This window comes from Leucoraja erinacea, chromosome 32 (genome assembly GCF_028641065.1).
Source record: "Leucoraja erinacea ecotype New England chromosome 32, Leri_hhj_1, whole genome shotgun sequence".
Lineage (NCBI taxonomy): Eukaryota > Metazoa > Chordata > Chondrichthyes > Rajiformes > Rajidae > Leucoraja > Leucoraja erinaceus.
The window spans coordinates 1,871,341-1,895,027 of NC_073408.1; the positions used below are offsets into that span (position 1 = coordinate 1,871,341).

Genomic DNA, 23,687 nt, shown 5'->3' on the forward strand with positions numbered 1-23,687 from the left:
CCCCACACCCCCCACAGGTACCAGTCACCACCTCACACCTACCCCCCCACCCCCCCCCACACACCCCCACACCACCTTTGCACCCCCAGACCCCCCCCCACACCACAGTCACACCCCACACCCCCCCACACCCCTCTCCCCCCCCCCACACCCCGCATCTTGTGCTTGTGGACCTGATGGGACAGGTACAGTCACTGGTCAACCTACCCCCCCCCCCCACCCCCCCACACCCCCACACCACCCCCGCACCCTTGTGCTTGTGGACCTGACGGGACGGGTACAGTCATTGGTCAACCTACCCACCCCTCCCCCCCCCCCACCCCTCCCCCCCTCCCCCCCCCCCCCACCCCCCCCACCCCCCCCCACACCCCCACCCCCCCCCCCCCCCCCCACACCCCCACACCCCCCACCATCTTGTGGACCTGACGGGACAGGTACAGTCACTGGTCAACCTACCCCCCCCCCCCCCCCCCCTCCCCCCCCCCCCCCCCCCCCCCCCCCCCCCCCCCCCCCCCCCCCCCCCCCCCCCCACACCACCCCACACCCCCCATCTTGTGGACCTGACGGGACCAGGTACATTCACTGGTACAGTCACCCTTCTCCCCCCCTACACCCGCACCCCCACACCTCCACCCCCCCTCTGGCCACTTCACATCGCTTAATAACCCACACTGCTGTAAAAAAAAATTGCTGCAAATTTATGTTTGTGTAAATAAATGAACTCCAATTGCACGCGGAAGTTACTGAGTGACTACAGACGGCTGCTGCGGGCTCTCTTGTTTGACCTGATCATAATACAGATTATTGCCTCCTTTCATCATCACACCTCATGCTGCAGCCTTTTTTTATTTGTTGTTAGCAACCTCTTCAAATCTGCTCTCTCTAATACAGAACAAACAGCCCCCTCCCAGGAGAACATTGGAAATAAATCCAGATTGCAAATTAAATATGTTGTTCCATGAGCAAAATCTAAGGCAATGAGAAATGTCTGATAGCATAAAGGTCTGCTGCAGGTGTTGTTTTAAAAGCCACATTGATATATTTCTACAAGTAATCAGGATATAATTTTAACCCTGGAGGGTTGTGATCTCTGTTGATGCGCTTTATCAGATCTAAATAAAAGCATGATAACAAAACATTGTTTATGACAGAGAAGGCACAAGAGACTGCAGATGCCTGTATCTTGAGCACAAATCTTCAGCAGTCTCATTTGTTTATGGCACAATGATCAGTTGGGCCAAATAAGCTATTTTTGTACTTTATGCGAATCTACGATTGGACATGCGCTCAAATGAAGCAGTTGAGTAAAGCCGTGTCCAATGATTATCATCAAAATAAAAATTGGATGATGGAAATGTTTAGAAAATAATCAGCAAGTCAGGCAGCATATGTGGAAGGAAAAACAGTTAACATGTCAGCTCAGAGACCCTTTGTCAAAACACTTGTGCTTCAAAATCCTGTTTGCTAATGTAGTCTCCTGTTTTGTTCTGATGATTGCACAATAAAAATGTTTAGAAGCAAATTTAGAGTATTGTCAGTGCAATGGTGCTCTTAACGAGTGCAATAAATTTCCTGTCATAGTTGATCAAACTTCAACACTTCCTTTTAAAAAAACGACTGCAGTAGAATATATATTTAAAAAATGTACATGTGATTTTGAAGAATAGGGGTGGCAAAGGCAATAAAAAGAATTGTTTATATTTCGCAACAATTTTATTTTTGTACTGTGTCAGTTTCTTGACACCTCTGTAAAAGATGCGTGGACTATTAAGGCCCATTCTGTACAAGTAAACCAAGCTGTCAAATCTCTGGAAGAGAAATTCTCATAGTTAAAATTGATCAAGACCGGGGCAGTTATGTTATCAATAATGTATCTCTAAATTGAAGTTCTGCACTTGCTAGAAATAAAATGGTTAAATTTGCAATAAATAGATAATAGAATTTTCAGATCAAAAGTGACATTTGTAGCATAGTATTGGGTTATTGTGCACTCTTCTGAAGTGAAAGACATTGTGCTTGTAGACCAACAACTGTCTGATATAGAGTAAACAGTTACCCTTCTTTATTTTCTATCTTTGATTTCATTGCTTATGTTACATATTAAATGTTGTGCTTGCCTTAGGCCCAAACATCTTCAACTGCTTCATCAATGGTTGATTTACCATTAAAAGGTCAGAAGTATGGGGTTGTTCATTTCCTGGGCAATGAATTAATCCATCACCTGCACCAAATGCTAATTCCTTACCATTTGTGATTATGTGACATTTGTCCTGTTGAGTGTATAGTTTGTGGTGGGTTTTTGACTGTGTATGTGCGGGGGGCGGGGGATGGGTGGGGGAAACTTTTAAATCTCTTCCCTGTACGGGGACCCGACCTTTTCCCTGTCGGGTCTCCATTGCCGTTGGGGCCTAGCACCGTGGAGTGGCCTCCAACTGGAACGACAGCTCAAGTCAATGAGCCTGCGGAGCTGCGGACCTACCATCGTGGAGCTGGCCGGCTTCGGAGCGTGGAGAGCTGCGGTGGCGCGCTGCTGCGACCCGACTCCGGTGGATGGTGACACCGGGAGCTCGCGGGTCCCCGGTGGGAGACTGCTTTGCAGGGCACCGGCAACTTCTCCCGCTCGAATTGCGGGGTTGAGAGTGACCTGGAGCGGGGCCTTACATCGCCCGGCGCGGCTTTAAATGGCCGCGGACTTACTAGCGCCCGCCGGAGGCTTTGACTTTCACTTCGGGAGAGGAATGGAGAGTGGGGGAGAGACAAGACTTTGCCTTCCATCACAGTGAGGGGGAGATTCACTGTGATGGATGTTTGTGTAAATTATGTTGGTGTGTGTCTTGGTTCTTTTCTTGTATGACTGCAGAAACCAAATTTTGTTTGAATTTCATGTGAGGTTCAAATGACAAATATACGGTATTGTATTGAAAGATTTGCATGTTGCAGTTACTCACCGAGGCTTTTCTAAGAGTACCCAGGTCCTCCTCTTACAGAAGGGTAGCGGGCATGTTGGAACATCACCACTTGCAGATTCACCTTGTCACACATCCTGATATGAAAATATAATTTTGCTGATTCTAAATCCTGAATCTCCCTCTCCAACAGCACCACAGGCGTACTTTCATAAGGATAGTCACGGTTTGAGGAGATGGCTCAAGAGCAATTAGATGGTGGGAATAAATGCTGGCTTTGCCTTTGACACCCTAAGGCCGATTAAATTCATTAAACAAAAACTCTGAGATATTAAAACCCATTTCAATTCAACACCATATGGTATCAGTCATTTCCCATTGCCTTATTATTTTGAAACCAGAATAAGTGCAGCAGGAAGTTAATGTTTGTGAGTAAGCTCAGTGTCTGGATAGCTATTACTATTTTACAAAAATCTAATGTTAATAAATACTTTGTATATGTTTTGATGAGGTTGATCAGAGTGTAATGATGATGTTTATGTTCTAATAAAATGAGTTGTATTTCGGGATAAAAGAACATTTGTGTCATTCAAATGTTATTTCAAAATATGCACATTCCTTTGATTTTTTTTTTATTGTTTAAAACTTTTATTCAAATAAAGGACTTCACTTAAATAATTCTACACAGTTTGCGATGTCATCTTCCCCCTCTATTTCCTGCTCTATAATCTCTGTCACATTGGTCACACTCTCTTGCTCTGTTCCTCTGAGCTATGTAATTCATCTTTGCTTTCCACTGGTTGAGATCAGTATTAATCTTCTTGTTGAAGCTCTAAAAGCTAATCTATGATTCCTAAATATTATTTTCACACTTCCCGACCTCTTCGAGTCACAGACGAGGTCCCGGAGGACTGGAGAGTTGTTATTGTTGCTCCGTTATTTAAGAAGGGAATTATAGGTCAGTGAGCCACCCTTACTGGTTGGAAAACTATTGGAGAGGATTCTTTGAGATAGGATTTAATTCCATGTGGAAGAGAATGGGTTAATTAGGGACAGTCAGAATGGCTTTGTACAGGGCAGGTCGTGTTTTACTAACTTGATTGAGTTTTTTGAGGAGGTGATTGATGAGGATAGGGCAGTGGATGTTTATATGGATTTTAGTAAGGCATTTGATAAAGTTACCCTGTAGTAAGCTGAAACAGAAGATTAAAATGCACTGGATTAATAGTGACTTGGTTGTATGGTTTGGAACTGTTTTGCTGATAGAAAACAGAGGGTTGTGGTGGAAGGACAATATTCAGGCTGGAGGTTTAAATGACTTACATGTACACGTGGATGGGTTGGTTAGTGAGTTTACAGTGTATGGGTATCGCTGCTCGGCCTGATTTGGTGGGCTGAAAGGCCTGTTTCCATTCTGTATCTCTAAACTAAATACTTGGATGACACCTAGATTACTGAGGTTACAGACTGCGATGAAGGCTGTCAAAGTATACAGTGGGATATAGATCAGTTACAGAGGAATGACTGATGGAGTTTAATCTAAACATGTCAGACATGTTGCACTTTGGGAGGTCAAATGTAATGGGGGAAATGTACAATTAATGGCATGACTCTTACCAGCGTTGATGTGCAAGAGGATCTTGGGATCCAAGTCCACAACTCCCTGAAAGTGGCAACACAAGTAGGTAGAGTGGTAAATAAGGGAATGGAGGGATATGAGATATGCGCGGGTAGATACGTGATGCAAGCACAGACATTGTGGGCTGGCCTGTTCTTGTGCTGTTCTATGTTTAAAATTTTTTTTTTTTTTAAATGTGCTGAAACGTACTCTGATTACCAAATCTAGCCTCCAGTTCATTTTGCAGTTATGAAAATATTGGAATATTTTGCTAGATTAGCAATGTTGTGTAATTACTTCAGTGAGAATGACTGATGCACATGAAGGGAAGTAACAGCCCTGTCCCACGGTACGAGTTCATTCCAAGAGCTCTCCCGAGTTTAAAAAACAAATCAAACTCTTGGTAAGCACGGAGAATGAATGTAGCGGGTACGTTGGAGCTTGGGGACGTCTCTTAGCACTAATGGCAAGTACTCGGGAAGACTTGCTAACGGCAGGTAAGCACGGGAAGACTCGTGAAGATTTTTCAACATGATGAAAAATGTCCACCGAGTACCGACGAGTGGCCATTACCGTAAATCTCCGAGTTCGAATCAGGGCAAACTCGGGAGAACTCTTGGAATGAACTCATACTGTGGGACAGGGCTTTTAATGACAGGGCTCGGAGGAGTATTGAATGGTGGAGTCTTGGGAAGTAAGTCCATGGCTCTCTGAAAGTGGCAACACAGGATGGAGCAGTAAACAAGGCAAATGGTATACTTGCCTTAATCGATTGAAGCAATGAGTACAAAAGTTGGACTGCATAAAGCTGTTCAGCAACATTTGGAATATTGTGTGCAGTTCTGTTAGCTGTGTTACAGGAAAGATGTGGATGTCTTGGAAAAGATGCAGAGAGCTTCACCATTATGTTGTTGAACTAGAGATCTGTATGGAGAGGTTGGACAAACTTGTATTGTTTTATTTTTGGAGCGTGGAGGCTAAGGAGCAATGTGATGCAAGATGAGGGGCACAGACAGGGTAGACTCTACCACTGCACCACCGTGCTGCCCATGTGTTGAACAATTCTGATTTGAGGAATAAAGTTTGATTAAATTTTCACTATTTGTAAAGGTTTCATTTCTTTCATTTTTAACGCAGCCTGAGAACTAGGCTGGAGCTGGTTTTGACCTTGGAATTGTGGCCTGATCCTCACTGTTTTCCCTCTTGGTTTTTATTTGGGCTAAGATTATTTTTAAAAAGAAACTTGATAAATGTAAGTTACATTTATAGTTTTTTTTAAAATCTAGAATTACTTTTCTAAGTTGCTTTGCATGGAAGGAATACAGTGTCAGGTGTTTGGGAGATTAGAGAGGGAATACCTCGTACCTTGTGAAGATGGAATTCTGCCAAATGTTTTAAAGTTGGGAGAGACAAGGAAAAGAAACCAGCTTATTTAACTACGTAATAAACAATGTTAATTTGTCAGTCTTCACTGAATGTTCAGACAGCAGAAACTAATTTGATATCTGTTTGTGTTGACTATAGCACCAGCTCGGTTTGAAATTTGTTGGAACATATGGACTTGTGGCTTCCTTGAGGGAAAGCTGCAGGAGAGATTTGCATATGTATTTTGCATGTCAGTTTGCTTGCACAGTACCCTTTGGTAGACAAAAGTGCTGGAGAAACTCAGCGGGTGAGGCAGCATCTATGGAGCGAAGGAAATAGGCAACGTTTCGGGCCGAAACGTTGCCTATTTCCTTCGCTCCATAGATGCTGCCTCACCCACTGAGTTTCTCTAGCACTTTTGTCTACCTTCAATTTTTCCAGCATCTGCAGTTCGTTCTTAAACAGTACTCTTTGTGTACTTTTGAGAATAGTGAAATTTAATGTTACGTAATTACAGGAGAGAAAATCGCAAGATTTGATGGAGACTAAGGAATGGTAGTTGGAGAATAGGGCATTATGGAGGCTTTGACACTTTTGCTAATCATGAGATGGAGAAAGTTCATGAAATCAAGGTTTAGTAGGTGTTATTGGCACAAACCATAGGTCTGATGAAGATGGGGCAGCACAGTGATGCAGCTAGTTAAACTGCTGATTCACAGACCTTGTGACTCTGGTTCAATCCTGACCTCTAGTGCACATTCACCCCGTGGCCACATTGATTTCCTCCCATGTCTGTATTTAAATTCGTCATAATTATGCTATTGGTGCCAGAGAGTGACACCTGCAACAAATACAACAAATGGTAAGGCTTAAATAATTTCAATACAATATATGGCATTTGAAGTAACTTTTCCTTTTGACAAGTTAAAGGTGTTTGTTCCGCAGGTGTTGAAAACCTGCAAATTATCCATTTAAATTTTGGCAATGAAATGCTCATAAAAATCAGGAATTGAAAACCAGCCAATTCTGGACTTTTGAGTGGACCTCAGTTTTGTGTGGTCTTTAAAATCTCCTGGGTTACTTGTGAAATCAATGGAGTTTGCCATTTGACTGGTGGAGGAGAGGGAGATTATTTCATGTTTTAACATTTTATCCGTGTCTCCTCTTGCAGTATGCAACAACATCAGGCAATGTCTATGAGAGCAGGAACTTGTTGAAAATGTAGCTATATTTACAGATTATAAAAGGGCCAAATTTAGAAAGGTGATAAATGACAACAGAAGCTGTGTAAATGTCAATGTATAAAAGAACAGCATACCGTGCAAGAGAGCCAAATTAAAAACTTTGGTTTGCCATAGATAGGGTACACTCTCAGAATCTTTCTCCCACAATAGAAATGCCAAAGACTAGCGATTGGGCATAGCTTTGAGGTCAAATGGGGAAAGTTTAAAAGAAGGTGTGCAGGTCAATTAAAAGGCATTCGAAAAAGCATATGGATGGTAAAAGTTTAGAGCAATATATGGGCCAAATGCAGGCAGGTAGACAGGTAGGACAACCCCTTTTTTTCCTTCCCCTCCTCTCCCACCCCCCCCCCCCCCCCCCCCCCCCCCCCCCCCCCCCCGTGCCCAGGGTGGCACTCATTTCCCCCCTTCCTGTTCCACTTGTATATGGGCAGATTGGGCCGAAGGGCCTGTTTCCGTGCTTTGTAACGCTATCAGGTTTATTACACAGAGGGTAGTGGGTGCCTGGAACATGCTGCTGGATGTGTGTGGTGGTGGAAGCAGATACAATAGTGGCATTTAAAAGCACATTGAAATGCAGGAAGTGGGGTGATAAAGATCATCAGCAGACAGAATTGATTAGTTTCACATCTTGTTTGGCACAGATATTGTGGGTTGAAGGGCCTCTTCCTCTGCTGTACTGCTCTATGAAACAATTTTGCCTAGCTAACCATATCCCAAGATAAGGCAAATTAGAAATCTTTTTAAAAGATTAAACAGAATTAACACTTGGAAGAACAATGGCGTAACAAGAGTCTGCAGATGCTGGAACAGAACAATTTCTGGTGGAATCCTATGATGCAACATTGTTATTACCTGCTGCTGGACATTAGTCTTAACAACTCTGGGTGTTTGATTAACAATAAAAGATATTGAGGATGATTAAAATTCTTATGATTTAAATGCAATTAGTGATCTCTATATTAATCAGAATCATGGCAAAGAGAATTGGGCAATATTACAGGAAACTCTAAAGAAGGAATATCCAATACAAAGAATAATGTGGAGGCAACATGGGATTGTAGAGAGGTGAGCTAGATTTATCAAAGATTGGATAAGATTAATTTAGTGAATGCAATATGAAAGCTTTACAGAATCATTTAAATGACACATTTTCCAAATGATTTATTCAATTTTCTGTCTACTTCGAAAGTACAATACGTACAATTACTACAATGCATTTCATTTCCATCCCCATCCCCGTGTATGTGTTAGAGAGCAGATGGATTTGAAAGGATTAGGAGATGAGATTGAATGACTGATATTTCCTGTGTTAAGTGATTGATTGGCCAAGGTGGGTAAGCAATGGGATGTTTAAGATGCATGCTATTAATTTGCTGGGTACTGTAGATTGTTTTTGTGGTTCATTCACTGAAGATTTCAAAGGAACTTTCAATATCTGTGAAAATAAAGCAAGTAAGCACTGTGGCCATGCCTTCAGATACAAATCCTAGGGATCTCCTTCATGTAACCAGAAATATCACTTGCATGGCTTCACATGTTATTTTTTTTATTGATCAGGTGGTAGACAGAGAATCACCAGTAATGATTTCCCATCCTGTGCCCACACAGTTACCGTTTCATTTTTATTCCCAGGAATCTATAGGGAGTCTCTTGTTTTTCACCTAGATGCTCCTCTGGGCATGATTGAAGGAAACACAGCATCATAATCCTTCTATGCTGTTGTCACCCACCTCTGACCCTTCCTTTGGCTCTAAGTTATCAGCAGAACTACCTGCATTTGATTAACTAACAGTTTTTCATGCATTAAACCAGATTTTTTAAATTTGCATTTTGTGGAATAGCATAAAATCTACCAAGTGCCAATCGTATGTTTAAGAAAATATTCCTATTCCTTCGCTCCATAGATGCTGCCTCACCTGCTGAATTATTTATTTTATCCTGTGATCCATATTACCTTGCACATTATGAGCATGACACCGATTTTACGAGTAAAATTCGCTTTTTCTAAAATTAAGTTATGTCCATAAAATGAATATCCCCAATTCTTTCAAGTTTGCCATCTTGTTTTGAATGTTTTATTCTTGACAAAGGACATTAGTGAATGTACATAATGCAGATTTTCCTTTGGCATTCTTGCTGTGATTTATGAGGAGTGTATTGATGCTTAAACTGGGAGATATGCTGGGTAAATAATTAAATTTGCGTACTCTGTAACTTCTTCTTCAGCAATACCAATGGTGTTCAGTTTTGAGTGAAAAGTAAAAATGGAGCTTGCTGGAATTTGTGATAAGAATGGTAAATGTTGTAAAGATCAAATAACATTTGTTGAGAGATACAATTAGCGTTTCAGGTCAATGTTATTCTTCCAGATTTGGTGAAAGGCCACTGACTTGCAACACCTGACCTGTTTCTCTCTCCACAGCTCTGCCTGCCTACTGAATATTTTCAGCATTTACTGTTTTTATGTGCAACGTTAATGTTCTACTTGAGCTTTGTTCATACTCCGCCTGCAGCCTGCCCATTATTATTTCTATTGAAACCATCTTGTTCCCGGTGGCAATGAATACCTCCCCGTCTCGCCGACCCTATTTTCGTCATTCTTTTGTCAACCTGCTGAGCCCAGCCCTGTATAATCTCCACATGGGTGTATCTGTTACCTGTGGGGTATTTGTAACCTCTTTTAGTTTCCTACATTTACAAACATTTTTAGACATTGCAGTTTCTGTAAGCTTCTCTAGTCTTATGATTTTGCTCTGAGCTCAGGCCATCTTTCTAAATTCTGTCTTTTTCTGCTACATCATGTTATGGTGTTTACATTTTTTTTTGTCCAACAAAGAAAATTAATTCAAAACTAGTGTTAACATAAAGTAATTCATTGATTCTCAAAAGCTATTTCCACTAACTAGTGTATTTAAACCTGGTGGACATTAGTGATTTGATGTTATAATGACCGTCCAAAGATAAAGCCAAGGCAAAGATAAATAGCAATTCTAAAACCAGTGCATATTACTTTTAGCTTTGATGTGATCTGCATCATCTGTATTGGATATTGGCATTTCTGATCAGAAGGAAAAATGTTCTAATTTAATTTTGCTGGGAGCTAATGACTTGTGTCATCTGCAGATGGTGTTTTGCAGGTGAGGGAGGATAGATTTCAACCTTATACTTTCAAATCTTGAAGTTTAGTTTTGAGATGCAGCGTGGAAACAGGCCCTTCGGCCCGCCAAGCCCACGCTGACCAGCGATCCCTGCACACTAACACTATCCAACACACACTAGGATCAATTTACAATTTTACCGATGCCAATTGGCATACAAACCTTTACGTCTTGAGTGTGGGAGGAAACCGGAGCACCCGGAGAAAAGCCACGTAGCTCACACAGAGAACAAACAAACTCTGTACAGACAGCATCCATGGTCAGGATTGAAACTGGGTCTCTGGAACTCTAAGGTAGCAACTCTCCCGCTGCGCCGCAGTGCCACTCGTGTAGTTTTTCTTATGGTGAGATTTTAATATTTGATTTGCTCTTGGATGAAAGGTTCTGAGGTGGTGGCAAGTTGTGTGGTATGGTTCAATGGAAATAGATACCGTAACTGTTACACTGTTAATGGAGTGTATGAAGTAGACAATATCTTGCATAAAATACAAGTATATCCATATTTGTGTATACGTTTAATTAAATTCTAGTCTTTATTCTTTGCAAGCATTCTTTCACAAAAAGTTGGAATTCTGCCCTGCCTTTAACCGACATAGCACATCTTAGTGCTGCTTGTGACTGGTGCTTTCTGACTTCATTAGAGTGATCTGTTCGCAATGTTGATTCCCACAGGACTCCCAAGATTTTCCTTTATCCCAATGCAGAACATGGTTGGGTGTTCCTTGACCTTTGTCGCAACAAGCAACTCCAATGGGTTTTGTTAATGGTAGAGATGGCTCTCCTCTGCTAGCCTGGAGCGATCCCCCATACAATCTTGCTAATGGTCCCATGGTGCGAACATATGTTATTTTCACTTGCCTTTTGCACAGTTTTATCAGATAACTAGTAAGTGGAAACAAAGCAAATGTAATGGATGTTAAATAAAGTATTTGCCTACTTTCTGTCTTCCTGTTTAGTCAGCAAACATAAGGGTAAAATACGTGTGCAGAAATTGTGGATATATAGTAGTGATGTGCATTTACAATGAAGACGTTAATTTTATTCATTGTTAATAGAAAATTTCAATTTCCGAACATGCAGCTAATGTGTTGAACAACACTGTTTCGTGTTGTACTGTCATGTGGGAATTCATGTAGGCCCACTGACAGAAATGGTTGCTGCTGGTTACTTAATGTGCCATGAAGTGAATTATAGATTATCTGAGGTAATTAAAAATATTTAAAACAAAATGTGGTGATCTTCATAAGACTGTTGCCTTTCCTTGTTTCCTCATTTTTGCTTCCCGCTTCTGAATTGCATTGTCTTTTCATGAAAGAGAAAATTCTGACACAGAAGATGAATAACAATAACCTATAATAGAAATATGTCTGTCTATAATATTATTTTAAAAAGACTCTTGGGGGGGGGGGGGGGGGGGAAAGGCCCATTTAATTGGGGCCCCACTGTAGTTTAACTATGCGGAATGACTGGAAGAAGAGTGAGAGGGCAATGCTGATAAGGGATTCCTATGTTGCCTTCCTGGTGCTAGGGTCAAGGGTGTCTCTAAAAGGCTGTAGAGTGTCCCACAACGGGATTGTTAAGAAATAAAAGCTGTGGCTCTGTCTTTTAGAACAACTTGGACAGAAAACGTAATTGGGTCAAGTGGCAAATTTTATGAAGCTAGGAAATAGGTTAAAATGAAAGGCAAATCTTGGGCTTTATCACATAATAATAAATAGAAGAATGGATGGATGGATGAAGCACATGAATGAGTGGCTGGAGAGATTGTGTAAGAAGGAGGGCTTCGGGTATCTGAAGCATTGATTCAATTTCTCAAGGCTGTGCAAAGTTGGTCATAGAGTTAATTTGAACTCCAGATCAATAGATCTCTGGATACTTGGGGAATTCAGGGTCGTTGAGGTGTTGCAGGGAAATGGCAAGTATTAATGATTGGCCCTGCCTCTATTTGTTACACTGCATTTTCCTTACAAAAAAATAGGTTCTATGAGCATATCCATAGAAAAGTAATCCAGCCTTGGCTGACAAGAGAAGTTAAATATCCCATTCCTCTCATCCTTGGGATCCTTGATATTGATTCTTGGCTTCATTACAGTTCTGTGGGTTCTTCTAACATCAATAAGCCATGAAGTCCCAAGATCTGATGATCTGCATCCTAAGGTTTTGAAAGTGATGTTTATGGCTATTCTGTTTGTTTGTAAAATGGTTTGCACAGATTGTAAGGTAGCAAGACTAACTCCATCACTAAGAAACAATAAACAGAGTGAGCCAAGTTCCCTATAATTTAGAATGATGTCATCTCATTGAAACACTTCTTCAGAAATAAACAGGGCAGATGACGGGATGATGTTTCCATCAGCTGGACCAACCAAATACTGACTGGTCATTTGATGGTTATTTGATGACCATTTTTTGGTGTTTATGTGAATTTTGTAAATAAAGGGCTAGTGCAGGAAAGTGTTGTTGAAGTGGATAATTATAATATTTATGAGTAGTTGAAGGACTGAACTGCCTACTCCAATTCTAATTTTACGTATTTCACCGAAAAAAGAAATGTAGCTCATTTTTACAATCCAAGATTAATTCTAAAGATATGTATTCTCCATCATGTGTTATCTTCCCCAGCTTCGATATCTATTTTTTCCTTGGATGAACTGTTTGTATTCCTTCAACTCCCACTGTCAAAGTGTTTATTCAATGTTTTCTTAATTATGAATATTATCTTATCATTTAAAAAAAAAAAATGGTATCAGTTTTCAACTGATGTCCTTTCCACAGAATCTTTCTGTTTTCATCCCATGAAAGTATGTTTGATTAAACTTTGTGAACAAAGAACTTAGCTGACCTACTTCCCGGGGGTGGAGGGGTGTTCCAGCAATTCAAAATCCAAGGAGTAACTTGACATCCAAAATCTAAGCTTTGTGCTTGGTATGACTTTTCATGTAATTTTGGTAATGGACTGCCCAGAACCACAGGCATTACTTCGTAATTTTGGCTTAGTCTTTACTATGCATAGTTGTGTCTTTTTTTTTGATCGATGAAAATTCATGTCATTAATGGTTGTAAAATCCCATTGTAAAGAATGCGTAAAAACGATTTAATTATTTTTTTATTGTGAGTATTTTATTTGCTCAAGTGTTTTTAATGTATAGTAATTTAAAGGAGTTTGGAGAGAGTCTGCAGATCTAATTGTGCTTTTTGATTAAGGCAAATGTATATATGTTCTTTTCAGTGAGCTAAATCTCACTTCTGTGTGAAATACATAAAATCTTATGTATTTCTTATTGAATTTGAAAGGATCCAGAAGCATGATCTCAATCGAGGGAGTTGTAGAAGCTAAATTACATGTTACTTGGTTCTGAAACTTGCTGTAATTGGTTTTTGCTGCTCACTCAATTAAGGCAACTTTATTGAATCTTTTCAAATTAAACGTGCAATTTCATCCACAGTGAGGAGAAAATGAATACATTTGTCTTAAACTAATAGAACTTAACTAGATTTGTCGGCTCTCTCTAAATAATTTGGTGTGTCCAAAAAAAATTATCATTATTTCAACAATTGTTTTTTGACGTGATAATTTGTTTTCCCTTTGTTGCTAAATTGGATGAGGAAATTCTAAAATTACAGTCAATTGTGCAATAGGTTTTGACTTGCAGGAACTTGTGGGAGTTCATGCATGTTCCTCATTCTGCCTCCATTCTCATTGGTTCATGAATCAGTTGCGTACAAATGTTGTCTTGCAATTTATTTTAGCTTAGTCATAGAGTCATGTGGTGTGGAAACAGGCCCTTCGGCCCAACTTGCCTACACTGACCAACTTGTCCCATCTACCATAGTCCTACTTGCCTGCGTTTGACCCATAGTCCTCTAAACCTATCCTATCCATTATATGGTGACTTGATATGATATTTATGTTTCACCTTACATGATTTTGGGACCACCAATACACTGAACAACTAGGAATGTGTGAAATGTATTGTACTTAAAAGCAGAATATCCTTGTGATCAGTAGGTCAGGCAGCATCTTTTAAAATTTAGAGGAAGAAACAGCAGATGCAGTTTTACACTGAAGATAGACACAAAATGCTGGAGTAACTCAGCGGGACAGGCAGCACCTCTGGATAGAAGAAATGGGTGATGTTTCATAGAAACATAGAAACATAGAAATTAGGTGCAGGAGTAGGCCATTCGGCCCTTCGAGCCTGCACCGCCATTCAATATGATCATGGCTGATCATCCAACTCAGTATCCCGTACCTGCCTTCTCTCCATACCCCCTGATTTCTTATTGAATTTGAAAGGATCCAGAAGCATGATCTCCCCTTACTGGCCACAAGGGCTCATCAAATTAAGGCAACTTTATTGAATCCCTCTTAAACGTGCAAATATAGCCAATGAACTGGCCTCAACTACCCTCTGTGGCAGAGAAACTTTCCAGAGATTCACCACTCTCTGCGTGTCCAAAAAAAAAAAGTTCTTCTCATCTCGGTTTTAAAGGATTTCCCCTTTATCCTTAAGCTGTGACCCCTTGTCCTGGACTTCCCTATCATCGGGAACAATCTTCCTGCATCCAGCCTGTCCAACCCCTTAAGAATTTTGTAAGTTTCTATAAGATCCCCTCTCAATCTCTTAAATTCTAGAGAGTATAAACCAAGTCTATCCTGTCTTCATAAGACAGTCCTGACTTCCCAGGAATCAGTCTGGTGAACCGTCTCTGCACTCCCTCTATGGCAATAATGTCCTTCCTCAGATTTGGAGACCAAAACTGTACGCAATACTCCAGGTGTGGTCTCACCAAGACCCTGTACAACTGCAGTAGAACCTCCCTGCTCCTATACTCAAACCCTTTTGCAATGAAAGCTAATTTCAGGTCGAGACACTTCTTTAAACTGGGTTCTGAGTTCCGTTAATCCAGCATTTTGTCTTGTTTCAATTTCAATTGGCAGAAGCTCCAATCAAAAGAAACAAACTTGAAGTTTGGTGAAAAGAACTAGATGATTCCCATGTAGCTTTCCCCAAACTGCCACATCCTCACATAAAATACTCGTAGGATGCTATGGAATTGGCTGCCTGAAAGGGTGGGGAAACCAGGTTTAATTTTGCCTGTCCAAGGTTGAGTGGATAGATGCTTAAGGGAGAAAGAGCTGGTAGGGTTGCAGGTAACGAGGCAGAGAATGGGAACCTCTGAATTCTTGTAGAGAGCTGGCATGGGTTTGGTGGACAGAATAGCTAAATATTAATGTTGGGGTAGAATGCTTTGACATTTGGCATGGAAGGTTATTGCCTTATGTTGATCAATAATGGCGTTGGCAGATCCTTCATTCTGGCATCTGATTGTTTACTGTTAGTTGTGGAGCATGCATTGGTGACTCTCACTCCGCCTTCAACACCGTGATATCAACCAAATATCTTCAGACTCAGAACACCAAACACTTACCCCCCCCGCCCCATCTCCCCCACTACCCCTCACCAACTATCATCAGTTGCCAGCCTTGCTTCGTTCTGGCCTTTTCTTATGTCCATTTCCCTCCAGTCTACTTTCAGTCTAAGAAGGCTCCCGACCCAAAACGTCACCCATAGGTTTTCTACAGAGATGCTACCTGACCTGCTGAGTTACTCCAGCACTTTTTGTGTCTATCTTCGGTATAGACTAGCATCTGCAGTTACTTTCTGCACATTAAGGCTATGTCCTCTGGTTCTTGGTTCCGTAAATCGGGGAGCATCTGTATGTGAGAATAAACGCTCCTGCTTTGCTGTGATACAGCGCCTTGTCTCTTATAAAGGAAAACAAGACCTCTGTGCAATACATAATGTGAAAACAGTGTAGCAGTCCCTTGATGGTGAGTTGGAGCATCAATCTAGAAATTTCTTCTTAAAATTCCCGAGAAGATTCCCAGTTTATTCTGACACCGTGAAAATGCTGCCAACCAAGCATTTGAACTTCTAAATTTTCTGCATGCCATCTAAGCTGTCAGACTAAAAATTGTTGTTCTTCCCTTTGTTAAAGGTTCTTTTTGACTGCAGGAGTTTCTAAGTGATCCTTTTTATTTTAAACGCTGGAATCCTTCACACTAAATGAAAGTAAGCCCTTGCACGTCTGAATACAACACTGAGTTTTTGTAAAGTTTTGGGGAATGTCAATAGTGCTGGGGCAATATCTAACTAAATGATTTGTAGCAACTCCATCTTCAAATATCCTTTTCTAGTCTTAAATGTTTCTCTGGGAGTATTGTATTTCACTGCAGATAGGCTATTGCACTTAACGAAGATAAATGGATGAAAATACTATTCCTCAAGAGGCCAATTCAGTTTGTGGTTTGTGTCATTAACAGAGAAATAGATTTCAACTGTTTAAGTCCTGCACAATACAGATGCCAGACAGGTTGTGGGCAGATAGGGTGAGAACAACCATGAGGGGAAAAAAAATAACTAGCTGTCACTTGTGCACTTGTCCATGGTTATATTGATGGGTACAATAGTGGTCTGAAACATTCAGCTTGCAGGATTCCAACCTGTATAACAGCCGCAATGTATGGTCTATGACACAATCGTGGAGAGCCTACTGAACTTCTCAGTGGAGTTTAACAGCCATGCCCTCCAGTGAATCTTGTGCCATGAGATTGGGAGTGGGGTGTCGAGTTTATGTGACCAACATGCTGCAGATGTCAAGATGCCACAAGTACCAAAAATAGTTTTATATCTCCAGGCAAGGCGTGACACTTGATTTCCCTTTATTAAATGGAATATAAGTTGGTCTTCAACATGATAGCAGTCTAATTAAATTGACTGAGGCCTCGTAAACTGAAAAACATCTAATTATGTTGTAAAATAAATTTGCATATTTGTACTTTTCAGTTACCAAAATCTGATAAAGTACTGCCTTGTAAATTTACAGTATGTTATCACGTTTTAAATACAGTGCTCCTAGATCTTCAGAGTTGAACCACCGTGGAGCATTACTACCGAGACTAGTCAAGTCAAGTTTATTCGTCACACACACATACGAGATGTGCAGTGAAATGAAAGTAGCAATAAGATGACTAGGACAAAATGATGCATTCTGTCAGCAAATAATATTATATTTTATATTTTTACCTTTTGTAATTGATAGTTTGATGCACCCTCCCTTCAAGTTATGACTATTAGAATTAGCAGTCAGTTTGGAGAGAGGTGGGGCACAAATTGGTTCCTGCTTTACATCACTTTATTCAAAGTTGTCAACAGCTGAGTTTCCCAACAGTTTTATTATTTTTTTTTAAGTTCAGGTTCCAGTATCTGTGGTGTCTTTTGTCTTCGTCATCAGCTTATCAGTTGTACATACCTGTATTCCAGATCAGTAAGTAGAGTTCAGCTCATTTTGGTTGAATAACTATCTTTCAGCAGAAGTGTTAGATACAAGAAGCTATTTCAAGCGCATCATATACTTAAAAAAATAACAAACAGATTTTGTAAGATATAGCTGCAGCTGTAACATCACTCCCTTGTTTTGCACCACCCCTCTCCCTCGCGTACAACTTGCTCACTCCTTCCCCAAACATTTTTCATCAAACATTTTTCCTCGTCCAGAGCCCTAAACTGAGCCATTGATACAATTCCTTCCAGGGGTCTTAGTCAGCCTGCAGCTATTCGGCAGTTTAGCTTTGCAGCTAAATTTCACCTTAAGACTAAACATTGTTGGAGTTTCCACCCATGCAAAGGCTGGAAGATTCCTGCTCCTGAAACCACTAGCCGAGTTTACTCGTGTAGGAAGGAACTACAGATGCTGGTTTAAACCGTAGGTAGACACCACTATGCTGAAGTAATTCAATGGGTCAGACAGCATCTCTGGAGAAAAGGAATAGGTGACGTTTTGGGTTTTGACTCAAAACATCACTTTTTTTTCTCTCCAGAGATGTTGTCTGACCTGCTGGGTTACTCCAGCATTTTGTGTCTCCCAGATGTAACTTGCCTGGTGAGTGAACTTTTGCATATTAGTGATCTCTGCTGTGCAGCTCAACTTTCAGTGTGAAATTACAGATAAGTACTAGCATTTAAATCAGTTACCCCAAGCGAGGTGGGGTGGAGCAGTGTACCATTCTCTTGCTAACAGTAGCCATGGTTGTTCCTCTGCTTAGGAAGGGAAAGAGGCATAATCCAGAAAATGATAGACCCGTGTGCCTCACCTAAACGGCAGGGAAGCAATTGGGGAGGATTCTTACGGGTAGGGGTTACTCATTTTTTTGAAGAAAATTAGCTAATTGGGTGCAAGGGCAGGTCATATTTTTCAAACTTAATTGAGTGTTTTTGAGGAGGTGATGAAGGTGATTAATGAGGGCACGGTAGTTTAATGTTGCCTGCATGGACTTTAGTTAAGCATTTGTCACGGAGATTCAGAAGATTGATATGCATGGGATCCAAGGTGACTTGGTATTTAGATTCCAAACTCTCTTAATTTTGGAAGGCAGTGGTGGTGGAAAAGTGTTATTCCGGGTGAAGGTCTATGACCTTTGGTGTTCCATCAGTGCTGTGACCTCTGGGGTTTGTGGTATACGTATGCATTAATTTAATGGGTTGGTTTAGAAAATTTGCAGATGACCAAAAAATATATGTGAGGGTGTGGACAGTATGGAATGCTGTCAAGGGAAGCAACAACATGTAGATCAATGTGATTGAACCAGGGGTCTGGTAACTGGGTCTGGCGGACAGAGCTTTGATTACCTTGGCTGCTTCTCCGAGGCTGCATGAAGTGTAGACCGAGTCAATATTGGGAAGTCTGGTCTGTGTGATGGACTGGACCATACCTACAACTCTTTTGCGCCCAATTCTTGTGGTCTTGGGCACATTGCATTGTTAAGGAACAACTAGGAAGCTTGCTGTTTGCATTTGCGGTATTTCGATCTTCCTGAAAAATGTTTTGTTCACTCCAGCTCTAAAGGTGTTTGATGTCATGCAACTTTTTGCTTAGTGATTGGAACGTGTGTTTTACAGTCGAGTGTTCATAGATGAGCCAAACAGCTGGATCGGCATACTAATTTGCAAGTGTTTGATACAGTCAACAAGTATATAGTGAAAACTTGAGATCTTGCAGAAAAAAATATTAATCATGTAATGCAGGTATTTTTTTTTTTTATGATTAGTTGTGTAACTTTAATGATAATCGTTTCTTTCATTGGCTGGCTATATCAATTTGGAGATTCACACAGCTGCTGAGGAATTGGATGATACTTTTGAGCTTTTAATTTGGAAGCATAAACTGGCAGCTGACTAAGTTTACAATATGTTTACAGTATGGACAAGGCATGTTATGATGCGACACAAGAGACGGTCGATACTGGAATCTGGAGCAACAAACAATCCGTTAGAAGAATTCTGAAGAAGGGTTTCGACCCGAAACGTTGCCTATTTCCTTCAGGGTTTCGGCCCGAAAAGTTGCCTATTTCCTTCAGGGTTTCGGCCCGAAACGTTGCCTATTTCCTTCGCTCCATAGATGCTGCCGCACCCGCTGAGTTTCTCCAGTATTTTTGTCTACCTTCGATTTTCCAGCCTCTGCAGTTCCTTCTTGAACATAATTAGAGGACATAACATCCTGCTTGAGAACTTGTTTCTGGGAATATGCCTGCTGAATAGCTGCCTGATAATTTCACTGCATGGCATGGTTCAAAGTGCTTGCAATGAATAATTTATTCACAACCAGCTCAATTCTGATTACTGTGTACACCCAGGTTTTTTTTGAGCTTCAGTTATTCTTGTAGATACTGTATTTGTGATACTACTTTTAGCATAATGAAGAATATAATAATCCTGTGTAGATCATGGAGGAAAATATTGCCCAATGTGAAACTTGGGAATGTTCTTCAGACAAAGAAGGTTTTGAGGGATTGAACTCAACGTTGGACAAAATGATCTCGGGGACATTGTGAATATGACCCAATGGGCTTTTACTGAGAAATATGGGAGCACATTTGCAGAAGCAGTGGAAGAATGGTTTGAGGAAGATGAGAAACCAGAAGTTGTTGAGATTGTAGTTGGTGCACAAATAATGCAGTGTCCTAATAAGATCAAAAAAGCAGAGAATGTTGGCAGAGAAGGAGGCACAAGAAACAACTCAAACATATCCCACTGTGTAAAAAAACAAAGTGAAATGGAAGTGTGTACAAATGCCATTCTATACTCTTGAAAATCTGCTTATCTAGCCCCAAGAAAACAGTGAGCGTGATGTATAATTGCAGGTTTACTGCAGTTGGAACAACATCCAGTGATTTGGAAAGTCCAAAGGTCTGCCACTGGATTAATGTTTTTTTTTTTTCTGCCCACATGTCACTAAGCTATTTGTTCATATGTCACCATTGTTTTGTTTTTGTTTGTGTGTGTGTGTGTGTGTATTTGTGAGTGTGTGTGTATATCTACACACTGAACTTTTTTCTCTTGTTTATCATATTGTTTACAGTGTACTATGTTTACATGTTGTGCTGCTGCAAGTAAGAATGTCATTGTTCTATCTGAGACGTTTGACAATAAAACACTCTTCACTCTCTCTCTCACAGGAATAATCGAATAAATAGGGTTACAAACAAAATTTCTTCCCCCCTCTGCCGATCCCTTTATTGATCTAGGTTGTATGTTTCTGGTCCTGTGATGGGGTCTCAGCAGTTGATGACTGTTCAAATGGCTTGAAGCAATGATGAAAAAAATGTGTGCAAAGTTCTGATTGCAGTTCTGTGGTGATACTTTGTTAACCTCGTATCTTTAGAATTTTTCATCCTAAATGATGCAGAAAACAAAGCGTAAAAGTTTTTGTTACTGGCAACAATTGCCAAAAAAAAATCATGCCAATAACAGGGGCCATTAGAAGAGTCTTATTTTGAGTACAGAACATCTTTTCCAAACAGTTCCTATTGCAGATGTTCAAATTAGCTGCACATCCTTGAATTATTACCCCTTTTTGCTGAAGGGTTAAAATTGGTGAATGGGAAGATCTTTTTTTTGTATCTGTTTGTAGAGTGGATACTTAAATGTGATGGGAATTGCTACAGGCAGTGACACTCCCACACCCGGAAAAAAACATTTTATAAAAATAGTAACTGTCGGGAGCTTTGATCTCTGGCTCCTGCAGCTTCAATTGTCCCGACTGCGGATGGTTCGACTCCACCGATCGCGGGGGGAAAAGGGGGAAAGAAGATAAGACTTTATTGCCTTCCATCACATTGGGGAATGTGGAGGAGCCACTGTGGTCAATGTTTATGTCAATTTGTTATGTAGTTGTGTGTCTTGTTGCTTTTTTGGTATGACTATATGGCAAGCCAAATTCCTCGTATGTTGCAAAACATACATGGCTAATAAATTATGACTATGATTTGCTTTTCTGCAGAACATCTGTGTAATATTCTACTATCTTAAATGCATTGTTTGCATCAAAGTGCATTTTGCAGGGAAGAATGCATTTTGGAGAAGATTAAGGTCATGTTATTTGCGAATAAGTCGTTTGAGAAAACTGCAAAGCAAAGAAATAAGAGTTGTGTCGAATAAATTAGACCATGCTTGATATACTGTGTAGAGAAGGTCTCCTTAATTAAAAAAGATATATGTGGAGAAAAAAGTGAGCCACAAGAATGTTACCAGAATTAAGAAAGAAAGTATGAACAGGCAGGAGAATATGTTCTCTGGAAAAGATAGGACTGAGGGATGATCTGACGCCTTGGCTATAGGGACAAAGTTTGATTAGTCGTCATTTGAAAGTAAAATCAAAGACTGGTATTTAAAGGAAAATGGCCACAAATAAATCAAGGTTGACATTCTGAGACTTACTTCGAAATTAATTGGAATTTGAAGCTCATTGCTGCAAGGGATAGTTGAGGTGACAAATCTTGAGGTGAAGCTGGATAGACACTTGAGAGTGAAAGCATTAGAGGCATTAATGAGGTTAGATATACAGTGGGAAGAACACAATATGATGCATAAATAATGTAGACAAGTAGGCCCAAATAGATATGAAGAAGGATCCCGACCAGCAACATTATATCCTCCACAGATGCTGCCTGACCCGCTGAGTTACTCCAGGGCTTTGTATTTAATGCCATGTAGATTTGTTCTTTTCTGGACTATTGTGTATCTTCTAGATTTTGCTGAATCTATTTTTAATGGTGTCGTGCTGGAATTGTTTTCAACCGTGAATGATTGATCGGTACTAATTCTACTGCATGTTTTTTTTTTAACTGCAGGTGAACCTCAATGATTCGCACGGTCAATTGGTTGTTCATTGGGCTGGAGAGAAAAGCAGGGTGATCGTAGCACTTGCCCGTGATAATCCATTCCTGGATGGGCTTCTCACCAGTTCGGTAAGTTGAACATTTAAAAAGTAAATACTGAAATAAAATAGTGATGTGTCATACTGCTATATAATTTCATTTTCTTCCCAAAATATTCATGTCACATCATAAAAAAAAAAATAAATAAATAAAAAAAAAGTTTGAATTTGCCTGAAACCTATGATTTATCTGCTCTGGTAATTTAAATAATTAAGGATTAAAAATAAAATACTGTGTTTAATTAAACAACATGAATAATTTAACCGTATAACCATAAATACTTGGTTCAAGTAAAACTACACCCCTCTTTTTCCCAGCACCAATCCACACTCTACCTTAAATGGCATGTGACATTTTTCTGTGAATTAATAACATTTGATAGTAAGCAACAAAGGGGGAAATCAGGTGATAACTAAAACCTTGATTGTGTTTAAGATGTCAATTCTCTCTCATAAGGCAGCATTGATTGGTGTTGAGGTTTGTCAAATTGTAGCCTTTTTAATTCAGTTGGAAAATGTCTTCAGTGCCTGGAGACTGGGAAAGAAAGGGTAGGTACTTTGACTTGTGGCATTTTACAAGGATATGTTGAGATAATTGCTGTTTAACATAGAAACATAGAACATAGAAAAAATAGGTGTAGAAGTAGGCCATTTGGCCCTTCGAGCCAGCACAGCCATTCAATATGATCATGGCTGATCATCTAAAATCAGTACCCCGTTCCTGCTTTTTCCCCATATCCCTTGATTTCTTTAGCCTTAAGAGCTAAATCTCTCTTGAAACAATCCAGTGAATTGGCCTCCACTGCCTTCTGTGGCAGAGAATTCCACAGATTCACAACTCACTGTTTGGTGAAGAGGTTTTTCCTCACTTTCACATTTTCATTGATCATGTGAGTCATGGAATAATACAGCATGGAAACGTAGCAGTTGGCTAAACACATCTATGTTGACCAAGATACCATTTGAAGCCAGTCCCATTTTACTGCGTTTGATCCTAGTGTATATCCATCTAAACCTTTCTGATCCATGTACCTATTCTTGGTGGTGGGGAAGCCAGTTATCCAAACTGGAGGATGGCATGAGAATAGATCTTTTTGTAAACTGCAGAGACAATCTT

General features: G+C 40.3%; 1 protein-coding gene across 2 annotated transcripts in view; it reads left to right on the plus strand.

Moving 5' to 3' along the window:
• sorl1 (sortilin-related receptor, L(DLR class) A repeats containing) overlaps window positions 1-23,687 on the plus strand; it is a 107,315-nt gene that overhangs the window by 1,797 nt on the left and 81,831 nt on the right. For both annotated transcript variants that reach the window (XM_055660564.1, XM_055660565.1), the window contains exon 2: window positions 22,485-22,601. In XM_055660564.1, the coding sequence (XP_055516539.1) occupies window positions 22,485-22,601 (117 nt within the window). The remainder of the gene's footprint in view (window positions 1-22,484; window positions 22,602-23,687) is intronic.